Source organism: Podarcis liolepis (genome assembly GCF_965112155.1).
Source record: "Podarcis liolepis genome assembly, chromosome: 8".
NCBI classification, from domain to species: domain Eukaryota; kingdom Metazoa; phylum Chordata; class Lepidosauria; order Squamata; family Lacertidae; genus Podarcis; species Podarcis liolepis.
The window spans coordinates 14238047-14263921 of NC_139560.1; the positions used below are offsets into that span (position 1 = coordinate 14238047).

At 40.7% G+C, this 25875-nt stretch overlaps 1 protein-coding gene across 3 annotated transcripts; it reads left to right on the forward strand.

Moving 5' to 3' along the window:
- The first annotated feature begins 720 nt into the window (after positions 1-720).
- TMEM65 (transmembrane protein 65) lies at positions 721-24947 on the forward strand. 3 transcript variants are annotated; one of them, XM_083517010.1, is made up of 8 exons: positions 722-1574; positions 8935-9015; positions 17464-17508; positions 18171-18238; positions 18552-18606; positions 20950-20992; positions 21620-21725; positions 22342-24947. In XM_083517010.1, exons 1-8 carry the CDS (start codon positions 1187-1189, stop codon positions 22438-22440), a joined length of 885 nt encoding a protein of 294 aa, XP_083373136.1. In that variant the 5' UTR covers positions 722-1186; the 3' UTR covers positions 22441-24947. The 3 variants fall into 3 exon arrangements, with proteins under 3 accessions (XP_083373138.1, XP_083373136.1, XP_083373137.1); XM_083517011.1 differs by lacking the exon at positions 8935-9015 and adding an exon at positions 16433-16453 and having other exon boundaries at positions 723-1574; XM_083517012.1 differs by lacking the exon at positions 8935-9015 and having other exon boundaries at positions 721-1574.
- The last annotated feature ends 928 nt before the right edge of the window (positions 24948-25875 follow it).

Here is a 25875-nt window from a genome sequence, read left to right on the forward strand (position 1 = left end):
AATCATACTGCAGCATTGTTCTAGGACCAATCAGACTGCTGCATTTTGGATCCTATTGTTCTAGGACCAATCAGACTGCTGCATTTTGGATCCTATTCAACTCAGTACATATCAGATGTGACCTACTTTTGAAAATCGTTATTTCTTTAGGCAGGATTCCACTCTGGACATGCTCAGGGGCAATTCCCTCTTCTTCCTCCAGCATGATGCAGAAGGCTGACCCTCAGCAGCCATTTCATCCTAACTGACTCTGAAATCGAGCCCTTGCTTTATAAAAAAAAACAGCAGTCTGTGAAACACTCACCCAACAAGAGGCACGAGAAACAGAAGTGGGGAATTTGACTCCAACTCCCATCAGCCCCGGCCACTGTGGCCGAAAGCCCGGGGCTGATGGGAGCTGTAGTCCATCCACATCTTGCACGAAGGGCAGGAGGGTGATCTGTTGAGGGTGGGGAGAGGCGGAGCCCCTGCCAGACCCTGTCCCTTTGATTGGTTACCGAGACCAGTTTTAGCCGCCGTATTGGTGGAGAGGGAGCGGCCGGGGTCTGTCAAGGGGCATGGCGCGGCACGCCAGTCTTGTCACTCAGACAACGTTCGTTAATCGGCGGGCGGTTGGGAGCGAGGGGGGGAACGCCTCCTCGCTCTTCCCATAGGCTGGACGGAGGTGTGGGCGGGGACGGAGCGAGAGAAAAAACATGGAGAGCGCCGCCTCCTCGCTCTTCCCACAGGACGGACGGAGTCGAGAGGACGAGAAGGCGGTCCATTCAACCGAGCCGACCGGCGCCTGCGCAGAACCGCCCTGCCTCATTCTCTCCTCACGCACAGACGCGCGCGCGCGGTCTGCTGTGCAGCGCTGCCGCTGCTGCGCTTCTTTGCCCCCCCCCGACCCCTTTTACCTCAGCGCCGCCTGACCAGTCTCTGAGGCGAGCCGTGGAAGCCCGCCCCGCTCTGGGAGGAGGAGGAGGGAAAGATGCCCGGAGCCTCCTCGAGGCGGCGCAGGGAGCTGCTGCCGCCGCTGTGACTCGAACCCCTTCCCGAGCCAGCGAAGGGAGCGGCCGCGAGAAAGAGAGAAAGCGTCTCCCATGAGCAGCGCCTCCCCCTCGCCAGGGCAGCGCCGCCCTTCGCCTCCCCAGCGCCGGTAGCGAGAGAGAGCGGGCGGGCCCCGCTCCGAGGCGGTCGGCGAGGCATGCCGTCGACGTGGCTGAGCTGCCGCCTGGCGCTGCGCTTGGGCTCCGGGTGGCCCGGCGGCTCCTCGCCCTCCGCGCTGCTTTCTCGCCTCAGCCTCCGGGCTCCGCAGCCGAGGGGCCTCCGCTGCTGCTGCTGCCGCCGCTGCCTCCTGCCTCTGCCGGGCCAGCGCCGCTGCCTCAGCACCTTCCGAGGAAGGACGGTGGCTCCCGCTGCCCCGGCCTCGGCGGGCTCCGCCCGGTCTCTGGGCACGCACCCGAAGAAGGAGCCCATCGAGGCTCTCAACACGGCGCAAGGGGCGCGGGACTTCATCTACAGCCTCCACTCCACCGAGAGGAGCTGCCTGCTGAGGGAGCTGCACCGCTTCGAGTCCATCGCTATCGCGCAAGGTAAGCAAAAGGGACCGCCGGGAAAAGGGCTCCTGTAAAAGGTGCTTCTTCTGCCCGACTCGGGATTCGAACCCACGACCCTGATAGATCCCGGGGTTCGCGAGCTTGGCTGGGCTTTGCTGCTTTGCGCGACTTTCCCGCCCCAGGCAAGCATTCGGAATGGAGAGCGAGAAGAAGAGCCAGGAAGAAGAAGAAGAAGCAGCAGCAGCGAAACTTTCCTACTTGGCGCATCGACCGAGGACCTCGTTGCCCCCGTTTCTCCCCTTCCGTATCTATAGCGCGCTTACCCGGAGTTCAGCGAGGCTTAACTCCCAAGTAAAGCCTTGCCCGCCGCTTAAAGAATGCAGCCGGCGCTTGGCGTGAACTTGGGCAGCGGCCGCCGTTCTCCACCCGGCTTCGTCGTGCGATAATATCGCCCTGGAATGCACAAGATACAAGGATAATGCCCCCGAGCACATTCAGAGTGGCTTTCCTGGGATGCTGTTTAGCCATAACCAGCCACTGTAACTGGGGGGTTAAGGGGGAGGGTGTGGCTGTCAAGCAGGTTTGAGGCCTGGGTCTGGTACTGCTTTTGTGTGGAACGGGACAGGGTTTCAGATGCTTTAGAAATAAATTGTTGAGGCTCCGGCTGTGTGCTTGAAATGAATTCTGACTTGCATGGGGAAAGTGCTTCTCTTTAGTTCATGGACCCACCCATCTGACTTCAGGAGGCAGAGCTTCCAAGTTCACAACCATGTTGTTTAGGGAGCGTTGATTGAGCCTCCAGGCCTAGGCATGGAAACACTGAAGGCATGCATTAACCTGATATAGGGAAAAAAGGATTCACCCTATGTTGGTTTCCTAGCCCATGGCTAGTTGTGTGCAGGTGTGGCTTTTAGCTTGTCATTACAAACGTTGCTTTCCCAGCATTTGGCAAGGTGTGCAGAAAGCTGAATTGCACATGTGATAGCAGTTGTACAGGGGTGACTTCTTACATACTGGGTGATCACATACATGATCTCTCTTGCCACATTTAGGGTTGTGCAAGTGAATTTTTGATTCTTTAATCTCTGTTACATTCCAGTGTTTTGAATCGGTTGTGTCCAATACTCTGGGTCCCATTTGTGGATTGTTGCCAAGAAGATAGTCATGGTGCATTCTTGACATTGGTGTTCCTGTGGGTATACATCATGTACTGTAATCCAAATTTTGCTATCCCATTTTCCTGCAGTGTGTGCCTGGTACTGTCCAGACTGAAGCAGGAAACAGAGCATGGTAACTTGGATGCCTGGGAATACTATTATGATAAATTTAAGATGTGAATATTTTATAAACGGGGCAGTTTTTAAAAAACACCTCTTATATGAAAAGGGAATCAATGAGAGCATACTCTACTGTCTACAGCAGTAGAGAAAAAAGCACGAACATTGATTTGATTGGAGGGCACATGACTAACTAAACTGTTTCATAGTTCTGAGACTGCATGTAGATGGCAGCTTGTTTCACAACACTGAAATGGAAGTACTAAAATTGGAACTATATCTGACCTAAGTGGTACTAACTAGCACTGGGATGGTTTGGAGCTAAAATTGCAGATTTGGAGAACATACCTCTTTTGCTAGCCTTAGTTTCTCTGTTCTAATTGCTTCTAGTGACAGTCTCTGTGAGGGTTTCAGGTGACAGCTGCACTGATTCAGCACATCTTGTCAATGTAAAACTTTTCTAACTGCTTTGAATGCTGCTGTATGGAGACTAAAGTATGGATATTGAACAACCCATTGATTTTGTATATTAATAAAAGAAACAGAAGCAGTGGAATAGGAATAACAGAATATACTTGATTGAGCATCCATCTTCTTTTAGTTAAGATTTTGGAAAAACTAGAGATTTTGCTAAAAGAAGATATTGTACTTCTCAACTTCAGCCTACACCACAGTATATGTATTTTATTTGCTTATCTAGCATAATACTGTATTTTTCTGTCTGTAAGATGCCCCCATGTATAAGACACCCCCTATTTTTGGGGACTCAGATTTAAGAAAATGGGGGGAGATGGCCCAGAGTATAAGATGCCCCCTAATTTTTGACATTATTTTTTAGGGGGAAAACCTACTCTTATACATGGGAAAATACGGTGTTTTGTTTGTCTATATAGCATCATCAATGTATGCAGTACAGAGGTTGAGATGTGAAGCCATGGGAAAAGCTGGATTTTTCCTTGTTTATTTTTTTATTTAAATTTCCTAGCTTTTTTCACAGGACAGGTTCTTATCTAGGGGGCTTACAATCTATAATTCAACACTGAAAGGCAATAGAAGGTGATGGAAGTGGAACGAGGGTTAAACAGGATTTGTTTAGCCAAACTGAAGAGCCACAGAATAGTTGAAGTTGAAGATGCCCTGAAATTTACTGGGCAGGTTTACATAAAAAATAAATCATGGTTCACATGCAACTGTGGTGTGTTCTTTACCTTTACTGTAGTATTGTGTTATGGTAGCATCTTATACCTCCAGCATATTGGATGGCATGTTTTCTTTGAAATCATGAATATTCCAGCATGTATTCTGTCACGTTGAGCTGGCACATCAAATAGCTTGTTTTGGAACATTGCTTAATATAAAAGGCTTGTATCATAGTGTGAATAATGTCCATTCAGCTTTTTCCATAGTGAATAAGAGCAGCTGTTAGGAGTTCCAAAGTGCATGCATGTGACAGCATCAGGTGGAAATGGCTTTAAAGATCATGTAAGGTTATCTTTCACATTGATTTTTCACCTATTTTTCAGTTATATAGCAGGTTCCCAGCTGATAGTCTCCTAGATGAAAGGCTGAAGTGACTGGAGAATTGCAACCTTTAAAGTAGAAAAATGAGCAAATGCTAAATTTAAAGTTCTTCAAGTGTTATAGGTTACTAGCAGCAAGCTTTCTTGGGTAAGGTTTGAGGTTACAATACACATTTAGAAACTAGCTTGCATTTGACTCTGGGCCATGACTTTGGTAAATATGCCCTTGAAAAGGACACTTGGCTGGCCCATAGTTAGGTACTCACAATCTGTTGCATTGGTATTGTTTAGCCTCCGATATATGTTTAATCTTAACCTTATATATAAAAATATAAATCAAAGCTTTAATATTGAGTCTTATAACTCTCAAATAGTTACTTCCTATATTTGTAACTTCAGTTCTGAAACAATCAGAATTTTCCTATATTTTTCAAAATTCTAATTTCAAAATTCTTTCCTGCTTAAATCTTCCAAAAAATAAAAATAATTCTGATTTGAGTGTTGCAATGCAGGCTTATGTGATGCCTACACCACCTCACTCCAGCCTTTGTTTTGCAGAGCTGTAATTAAGGGACGCAGGTGGCGCTGTGGGTTAAACCACAGAGCCTAGGACTTGCCAATCAGAAGGTTGGCGGTTTGAATCCCCACGTCGGGGTGAGCTCCCAGTGCTCGGTCCCTGCTCCTGCCAAGCTAGCAGTTCAAAAGCACATCAAAGTGCAAGTAGATAAATAGGTACCACTCCAGCGGGAAGGTAAATGGCGTTTCTGTGCGCTGCTCTGGTTCGCCAGAAGCTGCTTAGTCATGCTGGCCACGTGACCCGGAAGCTGTACGCCGGCTCCCTCGGCCAATAAAGTGAGATGAGTGCCACAACCCCAGAGTCGGTCACGACTGGACCTAACAGTCAGGGGTCCCTTTACCTTTACCTTTTAACCTGCTAATTGTCTGTGTACAGTGCTTTTTCTCTTGACAGTAGCTTTTAACTTCCTCCCCCCCCCCGGGGGCCTTCCTCAGGCTTTTCTTGCTGGATCCTGGTTGAGAGTCCTAGTGTCATTTTCTTCTAAAGGAAGCTCCTATTTGTCATATTCAGCATTAGTTCTGCACCTCAGAATCTCTGTTGTGTTTCATGGGGACATGCTTAGAATTCTCAGTCTTCAATTTGTTTGGGATCCATAAATGTTGGCTTGACTTACAAGTCAGCCAGTATTTGTGGTCTCCACTAATCCCCTCTCCTGCATCCACTGGTATGGACAGTGCATATAAGAGAGAAATGGTGACATCTCATTCATGTTGGTATGTATGGAGAAGGTACAAAATGTCAAGAGTCTTAGGAGCTTAAATTATAGTGGAAATGAGGCCTCTGAGATAGCAGTTTTGTTGTGCCAATTAGCTTACTCACATGAGGTCTGAGGGGACACAGTCCTGAGGATGTGGCAATTCATTCAGTTGAATTAAGTGAAGCCAAAGTACTGACAGAAGTACCTGCACGCGTGTTAGAATTTCCCCAGGTGCGTTTTGTGACTGGCACAGACCCTATTGCGACCACTTGGAGATTTCTGGAATGCCAGGTTGGCAACTGACAATCTCCATCTGGTTGGCCCCTCCAGCTTTCTTAAGCAAGTAAGCAGAAGAGCTTATTTACTGCATTTATATCCCACCTTTTCCACCAAAGGGTCTATGGTTCACCCCCCAGTAAGTTAGGTTGAGGCGTTGTGACTGGCCCAAGGACACCCAGTGAGCTTCATGACTGACTGGGGATTCGAACCCTTATCTCCCAGGTTCTTGTCTGACACTCTAACCACTACACATGTTGACTTCCTAGAGTACTTCTGCTATGGGGCAGGTATATAAATTAAGTGGGAAAGCAAAATGTCAGAGAAGGATCTGAAATATTTTCCTTGAAGCTTGAATTTGTTTTATTCTGCATTGTTTTATTTGCTGTTTCAATGTGTTGTAAACCACTGAGATTTTTTTATTTAAAATATAAAGTGATATTGATATTATGTTGCAAAAAGGGCCACCTAGGTATTCCATTGTGGCGACTGTAACCTAGGTTTAAGCTGCCATTTGGTGATTAGCTTATATTTGAGTTTCTAACACAGTCATACCTCGTGTTGTGTCCGCTTCATGTTGCGTCTTTTCACGTTACATCCCATGGCAACCTGGAAGTACCGGAATGTGTTACTTCCTGGTTTCGCTGCTCACGCATGTGCAGAAGCACCAGATCACACTGTGCGCCTGTGTATTTCAAGTTCCAGGCGTTTCACGTTACGGGCGGGCCTCCGGAACGGATCCTGTCCATAACACGAGGTACTACTGTACTGCTGCAGTCTTCTGTGACATCATAGTAGCCCATCTAACTTCAGGGAGTGGGGGCTGGGAGGTATCAACATGCATTTGCCTTAGCAGTTGTCTTTCCCTTTAAAAAGTTACTGTGACTCTCTGGTAGATGGTTCTTATGAGCTAAATGTTCTTTGCTCTTATTTAGTGCTGCATTCATATCTCTCTGACCATATTTGCATTGGTGAGATCAAAGTAGAATTTTTAATTACTGCTAGCCAGCATCTGTAAAGCTATACAACTGTTTCTATACAAACATTAATTTTATCTCAAAATGACTAAAGGGTAGCGAAATAGCATTGGTTAAAAGGTCACATGAACTAAAGATTTCTAATTTAGATTAGCTCAGATGACTTAAGTAACACTTGTTCTGGCATGAAAAATTGGAACAGTTACACAGCTTTCATAAAGTTGCGCTATTTTGGGGAATGACATGATGACAATGACTCAGAACTAGATTGGATCACAGAACTAACAAACCTGTTTTTTGTAATAGTGCATTGTCTTCTGTTTTGGCAATAGTATCTCTTTCAAGACTATGTATAATTATTTGTTATTAAAGGGTTACAGAAGTTGCCTTTTTATTGTGAGATCAGTCATGCAGGATTAACAGGAGGTGCTTAAATGCTAAATACAATGCCACTATATACCTGATACTATGACTTTTAATATTTAATTTGAGAGACTATTGTTCACACTCTTTATTCAGATTCATAAAATTCAACACACACTGCACAGACTCCACAATGATGCAAGGTGAAACATTTCCAATGCTTTATTTTTCTATGGAAAATATTATATTTCATAAATTCATTAGAAACAATGAATGGATGTCAGATGCAAAGAAATATTAGGCTAGTGTGACAGTTTCAAAGTTTTAGCTTGGTTTTTCTAAATACTAAGGATGCTAAATTAGATCACTCCCTAGGGTATCAGAAAATAGTCTGCTACAACACGCTAATTTCCAGTAAATATTCCCATTTAAAATATTCTGGAAAACCAGTATCCCTGAGTATCCCATGCATAGATCTTCAAAGTATAGAGCTACCAAGAATTTACCTCCCTTGGTAGCCAGTCATTATCTGTGATGGCCTTAGACCCTTTCCATCTCTGGTAGTTTGTTTATTTTCCTGTTGTATCAGTCATGCACAACTAGCTGTGCAAATGATTGTGAGTAGAAAGGAGGAAAGGGGCAAAGAAATGCTAAAAATAGGTTTATAAATAGCAGCTGTTTTGCTCACCTGTGGTAAAAATGACCTCTAGGTTGTCTGAAACCCAAGTATCTAATGAATAAAATTTAAAGATGCTGGCCAAGTAACTTGTAGATTTGGGCAGGAGCAGTTAATTGATGTGCATGGAGGAAAATAGACAATTCTTCCTTCAAAGGAGCAGTAAGAAGGCAAGCACATAGCTGTGGTCTTGCAAGAGTAGTTCTGCAAGCATCTGTACCAATATGAGAAGCAGTAGTTCAGCTATCAATACATCTGTCATATTTTCTTGATTTATCCTGACTCAGATTATTTTTTTCTGGTTGCACTTGCCCAAATTTATAAATAATCTCATAAGGATTTGACAAGTCTATGTAAACCTAGCAGAGTTTATTTTTTATGTGCAAGATTGGGAAAGAGGACAATATGCCATATTACTTCAATTTCTTCAGGAATAAGGTAAACCTATCCATTTCACACAAGTGTATGTGATAGACCTTGATGGTTTGAAATTCAAAGCAACAGGTTGGTGTGCCTAATTGTTTCCTTGCTCCAAATGTTATACACCACAAGCTGTTCTCCCACCCCGGTGGTGTTCCGTGTGTGTGTGCAAATACTCTTATAAGTAGTATAAAGCACAGCACATAATGCTGGATCAGAATATACCACAATATAGGCATGTGTTGAATCTGCTGCGGAGCAACAAAAAAAGAAAACCAGAATAAACTGGACAGAATGTTGTTGGTGCCTAATTAAACTGAATGTTTCACCTTGCACATTGGGTCACACTTGGAGTAGATGCACTGAAATCAGTGGGCTTTAAGTCCATTGTTTTCAGTGGGCAAGTATGACTAAAATTAGATCTCGGCCATTAAATATACCAGTGGCATAGCAGAAAAATCAGCTAAATATTAGACTTGCTTCTGAGCAAGCATACATAGGATTATGCTGCACAGTTTGTAGTTGGAGTAAGTTCTGAAAACAGGGATTCATGAATATTAAAGGCTTTTAACATTGAAATGTAACTTTATTTCTTACGTTTGAAAAACTTTAGCTTCCAGATTTCCTAAACCACTGGTACCACTTGAGATGCCATTGAAGCAAATAGTACCACCCGAACCAACTAGTACTTGGGGTACAGTAAACTTCTCTACTTGCTACATAAACGTGCATGGTCTAAATAGGTGCTAGGTGAACCATGGTTTTGATATGATGCAAAATAGATGCTGCTGTTTCATTAAATCTACTTACATAAACATGCTATTTTGTTTGTTTTGTGTAACCTGGAATGTTTAACAGAAATGGCCATGGTTGTTTCCATTTGCATTAGCATATGACTATAATGAGTTTCAGGGGTTGCCATTTTTGGGGGGACCATTGGACCATATTTCTATTTTTGAGAGAGCACTGTCGGTGTCAATCACAAAATGATTGTTGTGTCTTAACACACCATAGTTGGGTGAACTTAAGAGTCCTGCTGAATCAAACCAAATATAGATCCTGTGTTCTATTTCTCATAGTGGCCAATTAGTTATCTTAATCAGAGAGCAGCTATTATGTGGCTTGTTCCTTGAACTCATTAATTCTGTCTCTGAATTCAGAAATTCCATTTAGCCATCATGACTCATAGCCATGAAAGACAAATTCATCGTGAGAGGTTCTGAAGTCTTTTACCTTATACCTATCACCACATCTTGTGGCAGTGCTTTCCATAGTTTAGTGATGAATTGTATGAAAAGTACTTTTAACTGTCCCAAACCTTCTGCCAACTAATTTCTTTGGATAGCTCAAATTCTAATATTATGCTTGAAGGAGAAAAGCCTTGCTCTTATGAGGATGAGGGAGTATCTTGGATATACAGCAATCAGAATTTTAAACCATATTCCAAGTGTGGTTATGCTATAAAGAATTAGCGCAGTGTAGTTTAATCATGGTGCTTTGACTAAATCTCCGATTTCCTCATTCTCATACTTGTTCTGCTTAGGTAGGTACTTCACTGTTTGCTATTGGATCCAAACCAGCAATCTATGGCTATGCAAAAATCCAAGCCATAATTGGATATAATAGCAAACTGGTTTGCCACATACACAGGACGAGGAATGTGCAAGGCCAAGACTCAGCCATAGTTCAGTATTTTACTTCTGAACAGTGGCTAAATGTCATTTCTCCTTGTCATGGTATATGAGTCATGAGGAGTATGTGATTCATTTCCCTATTTTTAGGGGGTAAAATGGTCAAAAATTTTCATGTCTTATAAATACTTGTACAGTACTACTTCTACTACCACCTATGTGCAGACTGAATAAGTGACATCTAGAATTGGAAAGATGGTCTTAGTTTCAAAACCATTAATGTAGGCAGTATTGTTTCATACATAAATTTTTATTAGGGTTTATAAAGACAAATACAAAGACTATTATCAATTTTTTTTTGTCTAGACTGAAAGATTAATCTAGAGGCAAAAAAGAGAAAAACAAGAGGAAAAAGAGGAAGGGAGGGAGGGATAGAGAAAAAGGAACAGAAAAAAATGAGAAAAGAAGGAATAGAAAAAGAATTGAAAGAGACAAGAGAAAAAGATAGGCAATATTGTTTGGTGAATCTATGAGAGGTGTTAGCAGAGGTGTTTCCTAAGGATTGTGTTCTAATTATTTTGTTTGTCAAGTTAAACTTTGTATTTAATTCTCTTCTTGACATTTGACTTTTTAAAAAATAACTATTGTTTTCCATAAAGGAAAACAATAAGGAACAATACATTCTATAGCATAGTAGCATAACACTACAAAATCAAACATCGTTACAAGAGCAGAGTAAAATTGTGAAACCATGATTTGAAGTGGATCTGTGCAACAAGAGATATGCATGTGATATAGGCACATACCCCTTTATATGTAGAATTTGGAAATCAAACAAGCAGCCACAAATGCTTTAGTAAAGCATTGGACCATAGCAGATGGTGTGAGACTGGAGGGACGGAAGAACCCTTTGTTGGGTTAATGGGAACCAGGATAACATTTGGATTTAATTCCTCTTACATTTCTGTTGCATTCCATAACTTGCTCAAGCACAGCTAAGTTTTAGACTCTATTCCACCAACTTTTTAAGGTAAAATGGGAGTGAAAGTGTCAATGCTGTGCTAGTTCTAACTGGGCTATTGCTAGTAACTCTGTGATCCTATCTGTATACATTGCATTCTCCAGTGTGCCAGGGAGTATGGAGAGCAACACTAGATCCAGAGAAATTATTTGTTGTGATATTTGAATAATTTAACAGACGTTCAGAGCAAATATCTGTTGTATCTGATTTGTTTTGTCAGACCTTAGTTTTAATACAGAGCTATCTCTTGTGTGTGGGCTTTTAGCTGTCTAAATACTGCTGAGATGCTTGACAAATATGTTGTAATCTCTGTAGGATCCTGCTATGCAAGTTGTATACTCTTGGCATCTATCAATTATGTTGGCAGACATGGCTTTTCTTTTAATCAGGTTCATTTATATTTTCATCAGTTTTTTAGTTGTTTGTAAATTAATGTGTTGCTTAATCTGACACTGCCCCCCCCCCCCCCGTTTTGAGTTCAGACAAGTATTTACGGTTTCATATTGTGAATAGCACTCCTATAATATTTGTAATTAAGTCTGGTTTTTTAAGTTCAGACTAAATATGATTCTTGAAAGGATAGTTTTGAACTCTGAAATGGAAGAACCAAAACACTGGTTATTGGCTTCTCATTAGTAGAGAAGAACTGTATTTGTAGCTACAATTCTATGATCCTATGCACCACTTTATTTTTAGTAATGTAGTGTCAAAAACAGTCCAGTCTGTACCAGTTTAATCATGCAGTGGAAACATTGACTGTGATTGAGGAGAACAAAGAGCAGTTTAAGGACCAGGGTTCTTGAAGGACTGTACATAAAAATCTTGAGTGGAATGCATGTACCATCTGAGGTGATGTGAGTGGCAGTCAAAGAGGGAGCTGCCTTGATTGTGGCACCCAAATTGTAGAATGCTTATTGTCCTTTTAATGACCTTTCCCAAAACTTTCCTGATCCTGCTGACTGTTTTATGCCACTTTTATGATTTTGCGTCTTTTAGCTTGCTTTTTGTATTTACATCTTATTTATTATTTTTGTAAATCACCCCAGGAATATGATTAAAAAGATGGCATAAGAATACTTTTTAAGCTGGCAAGCTAGCCTGGTTACTGGTGTAGATGAAGTATAACCTGAATTTGTGGTCTCAATTTTAAGTTAGATAAAACTGGTATGAACTTGGTAAGTTCACAATGCACTACAGTGGTACCTCGGGTTACAGATGCTTCAGGTTACAGACTCTGCTAACCCAGAAATAGTACCTCGGGTTAATAACTTTGCTTCAGGATTAGAACAGAAATTGCGCAGTGGTAGCGCGGCGGCAGTGGGAGGCCCCATTAGCTAAAGTGGTGCTTCAGGTTAAGAACAGTTTCAGGTTAAAAACAGACCTCCAGAACGAATTATGTTCTTAACCCGAGGTACCACTCTACTTGTGATGCTAAGTGTGGAATTCCCAGCATATTACTGAAGCACTCATTAAGGAAACTTAAGTGTTGCTTACAAAATTTCATTGGAAAAGAAACAACTGGTTTTTGCAGTACCAGAGCAACCAATTCTAGTCTGTTTATAACCTGGTAAAAGCCCGGCAGAAATTTCAAGAGCTCCTTTTTGAACTGATCAGATCAGTTTATTTCCCACCTGAACATTCAGCATCCTTATAAGCTGGGGACATCGTGCTATCTTTGTCTCCAGTTTAAAAGATGAAAGGGGAGCAGTCTTTCAAATTCTGATGTGCAGTTCTCGCATGAATGGGATATGTGGCCTTTCATATTGGTGTGGTGGTAGAACACTAAGAAGATACAATGCTAACAGTTGGTGGAGGTAGACATCAAAGGATCCAAATTCTGTTTTATAGGCCTCCCAAGTGTGTGTATGTAGACTAGGAGCTATCCTTTGCTCACAAATTTGAAGTGAATCTTAAGCCTTTTTTAAAGCTTTTTCTTCCTTTAGGAAAATAGAGCAGTTTGTTCCAAAATGGAACAAAATATGATTTCAATTGACACTAAATATGATTTGATTTGACAGGCTGAAAAACAGCTGTTCATCAGTCTTGACTGGTATTCTGTGCCATAAATCATCTGATAGACCTTTTTCTTCTTGATTAAGCCATTCCCCCCCCTGTTTTCAACTCGAAATGTTACACCTCTTAGTACCGTCATGTGCCTATCTGAAACAAAGGCATCTCTAAGCTTTTATGGTGAACACTTGTGGAAGTTTTCAGAATTACAAGTGCAAGAATTTCATCCTATGATTACCAAATTATTCTGTATACTCCTGCTGTCACTGTGGGTTGTCAAAATTCTTGAGCTTTGAGAAAAATGAAATCTATCTAGATTTATCACTGCAAGATCAGTGTGAGTGAATTATTGGGACCTTTTGTGGGGAAGCAGGGGTGAAGAAAAGGAGGGTTACAGCATCTTTGCACTGCTGATATGTGATACAGTGTGGTTGTGTTGGCACGGAGAGAAGTGGGAGCACGATGGCTCTTCAGAGCCAATCCGCTCCTGCCTGGCCCCTGGGGAGGTGAGGCCAATGAGCAGTTTCTATTGGGCAGGATTCATAGTACAAAATGGGGCACCAGAGACAGAGGTAATTGCCTACACTGCCCTATGAGTTATATACTGGGATGAACTGCTTTTGAGTTTGTACAGATCATCAGGGTTCCTAACAACCGAATTTCAAATTAGAAAGGAAGAACCCTGTTGCTATTGTAGGGTTAGCAATTAGAAACTTTCTGATTTTACTGCAAATCATTCAGTGAACGTTTGGTAAACCCCACTATGCCTTCTTACTTACCATGTTCTTGGGTGCAAGTCTTTGCCCTGAATAAATTGAGCATGCTCCCAACATACCCAGCTGTCCTGTAGCAAAAAGAAATTCTTGGAAAAGTCATTAGTATTGGGCAAGTTGTTTTTGGGATGCGGGTGCTGCTGTGGGTTAAACCACAGAGCCTAGGACTTGCCTAGGTCAGAAGGTCAGCGGTTCGAATCCCCGCGACGGGATGAGCTCCTGTTGCTCGGTCCCTGCTCCTGTCAACCTAGCAGTTCGAAAGCACGTCAAAGTGCAAGTAGATAAATAGGTACCGCTCTGGCGGGGAAGGTAAATGGTGTTTCCGTGTGCTGCTCTGGTTCGCCAGAAGCAGCTTAGTCATGCTGGCCACATGAGCCGGAAGCTGTATGCCGGCTCCCTCGGCCAATAAAGCGATATGAGCGCCACAACCCCAGAGTCGGCCACAACTGGACCTAATGGTCTGGGGTCCCTTTACATTTACCTAAGTTGTTTTTAGGGAAGCTTGTCTGCTGTTACCAGTCGTCTTATTGAAGATCCTCTGATTAGTGTGTAGGTAACCATTCCCTTAAAACAATTTGAAAACCATTGTACTATGTGATTGTACATCTTAGAGGATACCAAAAGGATGACATTGCTAGACTATATATTTCCCATTCTTGAGGAATTAATTTCATGGAAAAGATATTTTTCTTCATGCAGCCGTTATTTATTTTATTTTTATTTATGAACTGCTTAATTGAAAAAAAATCTAAGCAGTGTCCATAAAGTAATATGAAATAATAGTACATGGATAGTCAGCAACATCTTGAAAACAAAGCAAGTATATATGACTAACTTACATGTCTTTGTAGGCATGCTAGAAAAAGTTTTATTATAGTGGGCCTGCAGTTTGGGGGTTGCTTTTGGCAGGAAAAATTGGTACCTGATAAGGAGTTAAATCGATACATTTGTATGAAGCACAATACTAAGAAAAGAGGAAGAAGTTTCTTGTTTCTAAAAATATCAGTGGGGAAAAGCATGTGTTTGAGAATCAATAGATGTTTACTCGATATGAACTGTTTATGTTAACTCCTATAGTGAAACCTAGAAATGAGACTCCCACTGGGCAAACTTTTAAGTAGTTCTCATGCTGTATTTGTAATATTTCAGTTGCTTAAATAAAGTTAAAATTAACTTGATCTGGTTTCTGTGCATCTTATCCACCAGTCCAGATGTCTTCTAGCACATAGTGCCATTTGCTTTTATGGGCTCTTGAATAAAGCTCCTTTTTGACAGACCCAGGGATATATTTTGTTCAGTATGGGGTAATTAAATCTCTCACTGTCCTGATAGTATCTTGGCAAGTGATTTGCTGGCTTTGCCTTGACAGGCAGGTGGAGATATTCTGTGTTCTGAACTGATGGATCTGAGGCACAGAAACTAACTTCAGGTAAGATGATCCTTCAGTCTGTATACGTAGGATACTCTTCCTTAGAGCCAGTTGTCTTTCCAGTGTCTTTGTTTATGAAATAAAGCATACACCCCTTCATAGTTTATTCTTTTGGACTATAAAACAGTTGTATCCTGCCCTTCCTCCATGGAGCTCAGAGGCTCAGGTGGGGTCCTCACAGCAACCCAGCTGCTTTAGGCTGAGACTGGCATCTGGTAAATTTCCCCCCACTAAACACCAACACACTTTATTAACTACACTACACCGAATGTACTGTGTACAGCTATGCACACAATGTGATTTAACCTACTTGTACCATTAATCATGTGGTTGTTTTCATAATTTTTTTTTTGCAAAACACTAACTGTTGTTGCTATAAGAACTGTTAACCCAATTCCTGCTTTTGGATTACCGGTAGATGTTTTCTGTTTTGTTAAGGCTGCAATTTTCTTCCTTACTGAAGGCTTAATTTTTTTTTCTTTACTAACACCCCAGCAGTAGGATATCATTTATATGACCCCCTCAGTCTGATTTCACTTTAATCCAATGTATTTTGAGTTGCAGAGTGTTGCTTAAAAATCAGTAAATGTTAGTGTAACGTTCTTCCTGTGGCAGGAAATTGGGTTCATGCCACTAACCAGTGTTGGAGATTTCTTCTTGTAAGCAATATAACATCTTTTTGTGGTATTGGGTAGTGTTTAAATCTTCAGATAACCGATTTTATCAAGAGCACTTAAGGGTAGTAAGTGGTCTCTATGAAAATATACATTTTAGCCACTTCTTGTTTATGGTAGGGTGCTTAAGAGAGTTAAAGGCCATGGGGTAACTTAAATTGTGAGATTTACCGTATTTTTTGCACCATAACACTCACTTTTTTCCTCCTAAAAAGTAAGGGGAAATGTCTGTGCGTGTTATGGAGGGAATGCCTACGGGTGGCATGCCTACGGATTTTCCTCCTCTAAAAACTATGTGCGTGTTATGGTCGGGTGCGTGTTATAGAGCGAAAAATACGGTATTTAAAAAGTATTTATCATTTCCATTTTTACAGTTGAAACAATAAGAATAATCCAGATGTAAAACACAATTATTTTCATTTTACCTTCTCCCTTTCATGGTTCATTTTATTATTATTATTTTCTGCTACATATTCTATTTCCCCCAATATTTAAATATACTTACATCTATTATACCTAAAAGAAAAGCTTCTGGGCTTTTAACAAATGTCTTTTTCAACATTTTTTTTTCAGTTTATTATATATCATCTCCCAGTAAGTCTTAACCTTTTTGCATGTCTACCACATATGATAAAAAGTACCTTCTTTTTCTTTACATTTCCAACAGATATCTGATTCAGATTTATACATCTTAGCTAGTTTACTCAGTGTCAGATACCACCTGTAAATCATTTCAAATAAAATTTTCCCTCAATGTGTTAAAATTTAAATCTTTTTTCCATAGTTTCTCCCATGCACTCATCTTTATATTATGACCTATATCTCTTGCCCAGTGAATTATAGCTGATTTTACCAATTCCATCTTTTGTTTCCCATTTTAATAGTGACTTGTACATTTTGGAAATCATTTTGGCCTACTCTCTGTGATCTCTCTTTCAAATTGTGAGCTTTGGGTCATAAGACCTCTCCATTTATCCTGTCTAAACAAATCATTTATTTGATGATACTGCAACCAGTCTGTCACAGCCTCTCCAATGTGTCATGTTTTAAAAGTTTTATGTCTTCTTTTGAAAAGTCCAAAAGGTCTCTGTATGTTGCCTAATATCCTTCCATATTCCTAAATTGTGGGATTTTAATAAAGGGGCAACAGCATAATCATGTACCCTATCATATGCTGAGACTAAAGGTTGGATTTTTCAAGATCAATTACGGGAGCAGGGAGAATTCAGTTAGTCAGCAGTTGGGCACCCCTGCACTAGTGACAATGTAATTTGAGTATTTTAGTGTTTCAGATGATCAAGCAAATGAATACACAGTCAATTATTTTGTGAAATGGTGCTTCATTAGAGTGCATAAGAAGTGTATAGTTCGGTTAGCATGCTTTTGTTTAATCAAAGGAGAGCATGGATCTGAAACTCACAGAATACTGCAGTGAGCTGCCAAGCTGCAGTTTTCTGCGCAGTAGCTTGCGAACGCACCATATATGAAGAAAGCTAAATTTTCTATGAAATGAGGATTTCACACTATGCTGTTCAAAGAGAACAGATGTTCAAATATTTGTGGTTATAATGCTTTTCTTTAATCACATTTTTCTACTTATCTAGAGAAGTTGGAAGTTGCGCCACCATCCACTGGACAGCTGAAACATGGTAAATTATGTCTATTTTTGTAGAAGTTTAACTGTGGAGAAAGCCTCTCTAATACTTGCAACATTTCTCTCGAGGCCAGTGCAAGGCATACAGTTGAATACATGAGGGTACATTGGGCTGCTTGAGTCAGAACATTATAGAATTCTAAATCTTGCTTCCCCAAATTATGAGTAACATCATAAATCTGACTATCTTTACAAAAATAATTTTTACTAGTAAGTTTTACCTTTAGCTGTGATGAGAGGAGAGTGTTGTTAGAAGGGACAGAAACGAAATATGACAGAGAGGATGAAGATGTTTCACCCAGATCTTTGCAAATTGTTGATTAATGTTTATTATCATATTTCCCTACCCAACACAACCCTTCCCATATATGACAATTTTCGTTGGGGGGGGGGGGAGGGATGACAACTCCAGATTAACTGGGCCTATAGCAGCTGCATCGATTTTTGTAGTGCACTGTGTATAATGTGCTGGTAGTTGCTGTGTGGTGAGTTATACATAGAAAGAGGCTTCCATATCCCTTTTCTGTGATCTCAAACATCACAGTTCATATGGGAGTTTTTTCAAATTGTAGAAAATGGAGAATTGAACAGTAGTCTGCATGTATGAATTTGCAAGCATTTGAAAGCACTCCTCACACATGTATCTCTTTCTTCTAGTGTTCTTCCACAATGCATTACCTTTTGTAGGGTTTGGATTTTTTGATAATGCAATTATGATTGCTGCGGTAAGTCATGTTGCTCCTTGGTCTCAAGCTTGTTTTGTGCTGGGTTATATTTGATATCCAGTTACCTTGATATGATAACATATGTAACACTAGCTTCAGAAAGACATTATTTTCAGCAATGTTTTAGCATACTGTATTGCTATAATAGATGTAATCTTATGCATGTTGTCTTTCAAAGTTTCCAGGAGAAATGGGTAGCAGAGAGCCTGCTATTCCTAATGTCTTAATTTGGTAAATAAACAACTTCTGTAACCTTGCCTTTGTTAATGAATGTGTAGATTTTAATGAAAGTTTATATTCTCTTTATTTTTAGGGCACACAAATAGAACTGTCCATAGGAATTGTCCTTGGAATTTCTACTATGGCAGGTAAGTAATCTATGCTTGACTGGCTGTCCATGGCAATTTTGCTATAGCTGTCTATTAATCTATGAATATGTCTGTGCACACTAGGTAATTTTTTAAAAACTGCTGATTGATGATTGAACTTTATAGTGCCAGATGGAAATTTGGTTATCAGATAACCTTACAGAAACCCAGTTCTTATGCAGAAACTGCACATTAAAGTTCCATGACTCTTTCTGCCATGATTTTAAAATCCTAAGCAGGCTGTGTATAACCACAAGGAAAGGCAGCTGGGGAGAGGCTGCTTAACTCCTCTCCTCCTGTTTGTACTTCTAAATCACATTCCCTGAGCTCCATTTTCACCTGGGATGGTTAGGGGTCCTTATGGGTGAAAAAGCTGTTTGGGAAGGTGATTGGGGCTGGAAAAGATTTGGGGACAAAAGAGTTAAGCCATGGGTAGGCAAACTAAGGCCTGGGGCCGGATCTGGCCCAATCGCCTTCTCAATCCGGCCCGCGGATGGTCCAGGAATCAGCGTGTTTTTACATGAGTAGAATGTGTCCTTTTATTTAAAATGCACCTCTGGGTTATTTGTGGGGCCTGCCTGGTGTTTTTACATAGGAATTCGTTCACCCCCCCCCCAAATATAGTCCGGCCCCCCACAAGGTCTGAGGGACAGTGGACCGGCCCACCGCTGAAGAACTTTGCTGACCCCTGAGTTAAGCATTTCCTACAGGCTTAAACAGCTCAAGAGGTTGAATCCACGCAGGAAACAGATCTCACATTTGCCTCTTGCATTCCTAGTTTTCTCTTCTTAAATAGTTTTAACTGACACCACGACCATCATCATTACTATTATTATTAGTTTAAAGCCACTTTGAGTGTTTATTGGTATATAAGTTCTATAAATAAATAAGTTCTCACTTTGCAAAATATTCTTTTATTTGCGCTTCCAAACTGTTCCAAGAGAGCAACAAAAAAAGAGTGGCAGCCATATTAAAGTCACAAGTGTGAAGTATTATTGAATAGTCTCCTTTTAAATTTTAGAACTTTTTCATCCAAAAGGATCGACTGGCTAATTCTGAACCTGGAGGCAAATATTCATGATAGATTTTAAATTCAATAATACAAGCAGCTTTCTTAGCAAGATTAACATGCTTATAGAAATAGAAGTTGGTTTTGCAGAAGCGTTGAAATTAGGAACATAGGAAGCTGCTTTATACTGAATCAGATCCAGCTCAGCATTATCTTCACTGACTGACAGCAGCAGTGCTCTAGAGTTTCAGAAAGGGAGTCTTTCTCTGGAGATGCTGGGGATTGAAACTGTGACCTTCTATGTACAAGGCAGATGCTCTGTCACTGAGCTATTGCTGTTTTGTGTATGTGAGAAAGTATGTTTTCACATCCCCCTTAGTACTGTAAATGTGCTGCTTGCTGCACCTTTCAGTCTATTCCTTCCCCTGTAGATTGCCAGTGCTCATGTACACATGGATATAGAACTCCCCACTCACCCCAAAAATCTCAAAGTGGTCAAACATACAATTGCATCCTAGATTCTTACTCTTTTTAGAGTGTGATGCATGGAGAAGCTTATAAGAGCATCGGAGAAACATTTTTTTTTGTTCTGCAGAAAGCACTTTCTATTCAAAGTCACACTGATCAATTGATTCTCTGTGCTTGTAGAGAGCCAGCCTGCACTGCTTGGAAGCCTCCATAATCAGCCAAATGATATGCTTCAGAATGTATTGTAAAGGACAACCACCTTTTGGCTCATCCCTGACTTTATTACCCCACAGGTGCAGGGCAGTACACTGTGACATGGCTTGGCCAAAATGGCCTGGTAATGGGGAGGCCTGGCTTATCCACTTAGGTTCATAGCTTAGAAATTCCCCACTCCTGTATTACCTTGCTCTTGTACCAGCTTTCTTGGTTACCATTTTCTTTCCAACTTCAATTCAAGTTGCTGTTTTTGACCTTTAAAGCCATAAATGGCCCGAAACCAAAATACCAGATTTACCTTCCTCTCTGTGTTACCTGACAATCTCATTCCTCTTCTGAGGCCCTGCTTCCGGTACCCTCATTGTTGGAAATTTCCTGTTTTAATTGTGTAGGTTACCATTCTCAAGCTGTTCTGTTCCTATGGGTTCTTAAAGATTATTGTTTGTATTCTGTACTGATATATATTTGATTGTAAGATCCTTGAATATTTTATAGAAAGGTGCATTATAAAGGGTTTCAAGCAAGCAAATAATATTAGGTATAATTCTGGATTCTGAACCATTAAATGAAATAAAACTGTGGCATTTGTGTAGTGTATTGTTCTTTTATTAGTAGATGCATTACAATGCTTGTGATTCTTTAATATCTAGCTGCTGCCTTGGGAAATCTTGTCTCGGACTTAGCTGGATTGGGGTAAGTCTTAATTATATTTTATAGGCTGTGATCCAGTATCTTGTTCGTACAGTGGTTAACCAAATGCCAATATTTACTTTACCAACAATAGTTCTGGGGCTGTTTAGTGTAGGCTCTACTACCTTGGAGCTGAATGGCTAGCAGTGGCAGAATAGTGGAACTAAGTCTCAGATTTGTCAGTTCACAACCAACCACCCTCCCCCCGCCCCAATTGCAGTAGAAACAAGAAAGCTTTCCAGAAAAACCATCCCAACAAAAGGGCAAAGCATCTGTTACATGCCAGAGTGCCTCTTTAAAAGTCTATCCTTTCTACCCCAAATCTCGCATGGATAACCCATAGGCTTACCTCACCTATACTGCCAAGTTTCAAATCAGTCCTTTAAACTATTTCGCACCCTATAAGCCATAGAACCAACTCCCCTTTGACACAGGGCCACAACTGTTTTATGTATTAGTATTGAAATCGTCCCTCTTAAGCTCTAACAGCTTACCAAAGTGCTGGTTTGGCATATGTTCAGGAGACAGAATTGTTCTCTGCATTTCCACAACCAACAGAAACCGAGCATCCTGTAACTGCTATATTTCATTTTATTGTGCTCAAAATATTTTTGGGTTTCTTTCTCCAAGACTTGCAGGTTATATTGAAGCTATGGCCTCTAGATTGGGCCTCTCCATTCCTGATCTAACGCCCAAACAAGCTGACATGTGGCAAACACGCCTCAGTGCACACGTGGTGAGTCTATGTTGTGTCTGTGTTTTTATACATACAGTTTTGGTTAGTGAGAGACACTGTGTAGTGCCGTAGCACCTTGGATCAGAATTCAAGTCAGCTGGAAAAAGCCAAGTGCTCTCAGAATTTTGAGATCTTAGGGGCATTTAACATGTGGCTTGTTTTGCAGATATAATGACCATAGTAGGCACACTATAGATACAAGTGATAGCTTCCCATTTCTGCATTTATGTGTTTCTGTTAAATCCTTTTATACTTTTTGCCACTCTGGCAACAAGTAGTTTTGGCAAGTACAAGGCAGCTGTAAGGGAAATATGACTAGATGGTCATGAGACTATGAAAAGCAGCAACTCCAGTATTCAGATTATTCCTGAACACTTGAACTTGTGGAGATACAATGTGCATGTTACTCGACTCCCTATTATTGTGAGAATAAGCTCTTTTAAAAATGCACATAGAGGTTCTCAGAATGTAAATTCTGCAGCAAATATTTGGGAACGAGAAGGATAATAGAAATGAGGTTCATTGCTCGTTGCTTCCTGTTCATGTTGTTGGTCCTGAAATCTGATAACCTTCATAACTAAATTGCGAGTGACCCATTTTTCTTTGTGTTTTATAGGGTAAGGCTATTGGAGTGACCATTGGCTGCCTTTTAGGAATGTTTCCATTGTTCTTCTTGGGAGATGAAGAAGAAAAAAAACTGGAAGAAAAAAATTAACCTTTTTACAATGCTTAAGATCTATATAAACTAATGTACCTCAATTATACAACTATGCTGTCAAAATACTTAGCATTTAGCAGACAGTAACAATGTATAGAATGGGGAACAAAACAGCATGCCATTTTATGGAAACACTAACTTATTGTGGCTTTGTTCTAGTACATCTTTTTATAAGGGTTTTTCCTTTTTAAAATGTAAATTGTTGATGTATGTGTGTGTGTGTGTGTGTTTCACTTACACCGGCAGTTGGCGTTTACCATTCTCTCTCCCCCCCCCCCTTTGCCTCTATCTTTTATAAGGATTATTACTTTCAGCGCTTGCCATCAATGTACTGTATGGGGTTGGAGTTTGCATATTTACTTAGCGTTTGCAAACGCATGGCACAAGTTCCCTCTGATGCCCATCATTCTCTCCATTCTGGCCTTTCAGTGAAGCTAGGTGACAGATGGCTTTAGGAGGAATCATGTCTGTCTTTTATTCATCTTGGGTCACCAGTTGCACACTGTATGACTGAATAGCAAGACTTGTTTGAATAATGCAAAATTTGAAATAGGGTGTAGATACTTGCTGAATAATGAGGCAATTAGAGTGAAACACTTAAAGGTCAATTGCAGTTTCAGGTGCTGCCCCTCTCTCAGAACTCCATAGACACTGCTTGGAATATGCATCCTTGATCTTGTCAAATTGGCATATGAGATCAGGAGAGTCCTGAAAATTGGAATCTTAGTAACTTACATGTAACACAGGCTACAGTTAGGAAATGGGGGTTTGCTCAACAGTTGGAGCTGGAAAAATGTGCAAAACAACAATTAATGATAGTGCTCATCAGCACCAGGAGGCCAGTTGTTTGTGTAAGTGTAGCAACAAAATTTTTGAAAATTGGGCTTCATTTCAGTTGGTGTGTGTATGCTGCCCTGCTTCCACGCCTTTTAACCTATCTGAATTTCATCCATCAATTCTAGGTGTCTGGGGAACCCTCAACAAGATAAGGGTCTATTGTTTGCTGAATCATGTGTATTTGTAGAGCACTTTGTGCACTTGGTGTGTGCAGGCCGAGAAAAAGCAGTGCATAGTGCACTTTGATAGGGGGAAAGGGGAGTTCAGATGTGTTTAGAATTAGTGCAAAGTAAGATGAAGCCTTGAAAGGATGTAGCTCTTTAAACTGTGTTGCCTTCAGTGAGAAACAGACTTCAGTGTGCCACTTCTGGAAGTCTCCTGCTTCAGGAATTTGAAAGTAATTTTCACTGTCCTTGTTTCTTTGAATACTAACTGGGGCAGAATGTTACTTTAGATGTGTCTTGGAATGCCTTTTAAATGTCTAGACTTGGTCTGGATGTGTGGATCATGTGTGCAAAGTGTAACTTAAATAAATAAACTTGATCACTTTTCATTAATTAGAAGGGCATAAAGGTTTCTTTCCGTTTTGCCTCACTGGTTCTCTTGTCATACTTAGTGTGCAATTTCCCATGTACCTTTTACTTGTTGGAGTAGAGAATATTAATCTTTGCCATGTTATGAATAATGGATGATAACTTGCACTGAACATCCAACTTCTAAATATACAACCAGCATAAGTAGGAATGAACACGTGGCTGTAGGAAGCTTTTAATGACACTTTGTTTTGAAGTCTTAGTTGTTGCTTTTTTCAAATAGTTTTTATGGAGGCATTATCCTATAAAGTCAAAGCTTGTTTCTAGCTATAAAATGCCATGACTTGCAGCCCTATTACTGAATCCTTGGGAGTTGTCACATGTGAGCTGCCACCGTACCTGGAAGCCCATTGCATTGAAATCAATGGGACTTTCTTCTGAGTAAACATAGTAAGGTTTGAATTTGGTAAGACGATTCAGTAGTAGTTGGCTTTGGAATTTGGCCGCATCCCTCTTGACACTATTGGCACCTAGGGCTATCAACTGAAACTCTGCTACGCCGTGGTCCGGTTTGCTCTTGTGCCTTTAGCAGCAGCTTGACAACTTGTACAAAACCAGTAGATGAAGCTTCTCATAGCATGGAAATGCACTGTCATCTACTCTTGTTCTTCAGGTATCTGAAACCCAGGTATCTGAAGGGCTGCCAACTTCTGCATGAATCCTCCTGTACATTTAGGTACTGTCTTCCAAGACCCTCTACCTTAGGTGGGGTGAGACACTGGGCAAAGGGCCTCTTTGGTTATGCCTCCTCACCTTTTTGAAATATCCTCACCAGGAAGCCTGCCTCTCTTGTCTTTTAAACACCAGTCAAAAACTCTTCTCTCGTATTTTAATTACGTGTTTATAGTTTTAGCTCGCTGCTGTTTGGTATCCTACAGTTGTAAGCTGATTTTATGCTTTCATCTTTTTTAGATTTGTTCACTGCCCTGAGAGCATTTGTGCTTAACCATGGGATTAATTGGGTTAAAAAAGAAAAAAAAAGGTTTGGCAACCCCTAGAATAAGCCATATCTATAAACTGATACACAGCAGTATTTTTAAATGCATTTTTGAATTAATTTTAATGTGGTTTTTTTTGTTACAAAAACTATGAAGAGGTCTGTACTCTTCCTATTCCAAATTTAACGCACATTCTGAGAGAGGAAAGAACTTAAATCAGTCACAAAATCAGGGACCCCTATCTTCTGCTGACCCCTAGCAGTTTAAAACAAATATTCTCTCACAACCATGATTTGAATAAAGCATCCCTTAAGTAACTGCTCTACTAATTTACAGAACCTTATAGCTTAATGTATCTGCTGATATACTGATATTCTGTATATAACATCACTTTAAGGATCAAACCTAGATTATTGGTAGCAGACCAGCATGTAAGAATCCCAAACATAAAAAGTGATGACGGAGAGAGAGAGAGACCTGGAAGGAGAAGCTGTAATCTTTAAACTACCTGCAAGTTGTAGGTGTACATACCCCTCCTCCCCTTCAGTTGTCTTTCCGAATCATGGATTCCCGGATACTTCCCCCCCCCCCCCCGATGGAAATAACAGCTTGGAGAGTTTTATTATAGGAGTTCATTCAGCTGTCACCCTAAAATTGATTCTGCTTGGTTTCAAAAGGATCACATATTAGGTGATAAATGCTGAATGTACAGTTTAATAGGTTTGGCTGCATCTTTCTCTCTGTAACTTGCCGGCAAATATAAATTTGTTTATGACTTTCCTCCAACTTGTCTTACTGTACTGGGTATTATGATATTTGGTGACAAAAGATCAAAGCAATAGTCAACAACTGACAGGCTGACTGGAACAACTAAATTCCCTGAATAGAGCACCAGAACAAAAACCTAGCCAAATGTCTGCTGCTGCAATAGTTTGCATTTTTTAAATAAAAAATTCATTTAGTACTGTTTTTGGGGTTTTTTTGTTTTGGTTTGTGCATGTAAATTGGGTGCATTTTTGTTGATATATGTATGTCAAACTATTGTACTATGACCAATGTTTTTA

Bases quoted from the DNA above. Each gene is read 5' to 3' on its own strand.
- TMEM65 (XM_083517010.1), top strand. From the start codon at position 1,187: ATGCCGTCGACGTGGCTGAGCTGCCGCCTGGCGCTGCGCTTGGGCTCC. The intron at 1,575-8,934 runs GTAAGCAAAAGG...GAAAAACTTTAG, and splicing joins GTCCATCGCTATCGCGCAAG to CTTCCAGATTTCCTAAACCA. The intron at 18,239-18,551 runs GTAAGTCATGTT...CTTTATTTTTAG, and splicing joins ATGCAATTATGATTGCTGCG to GGCACACAAATAGAACTGTC.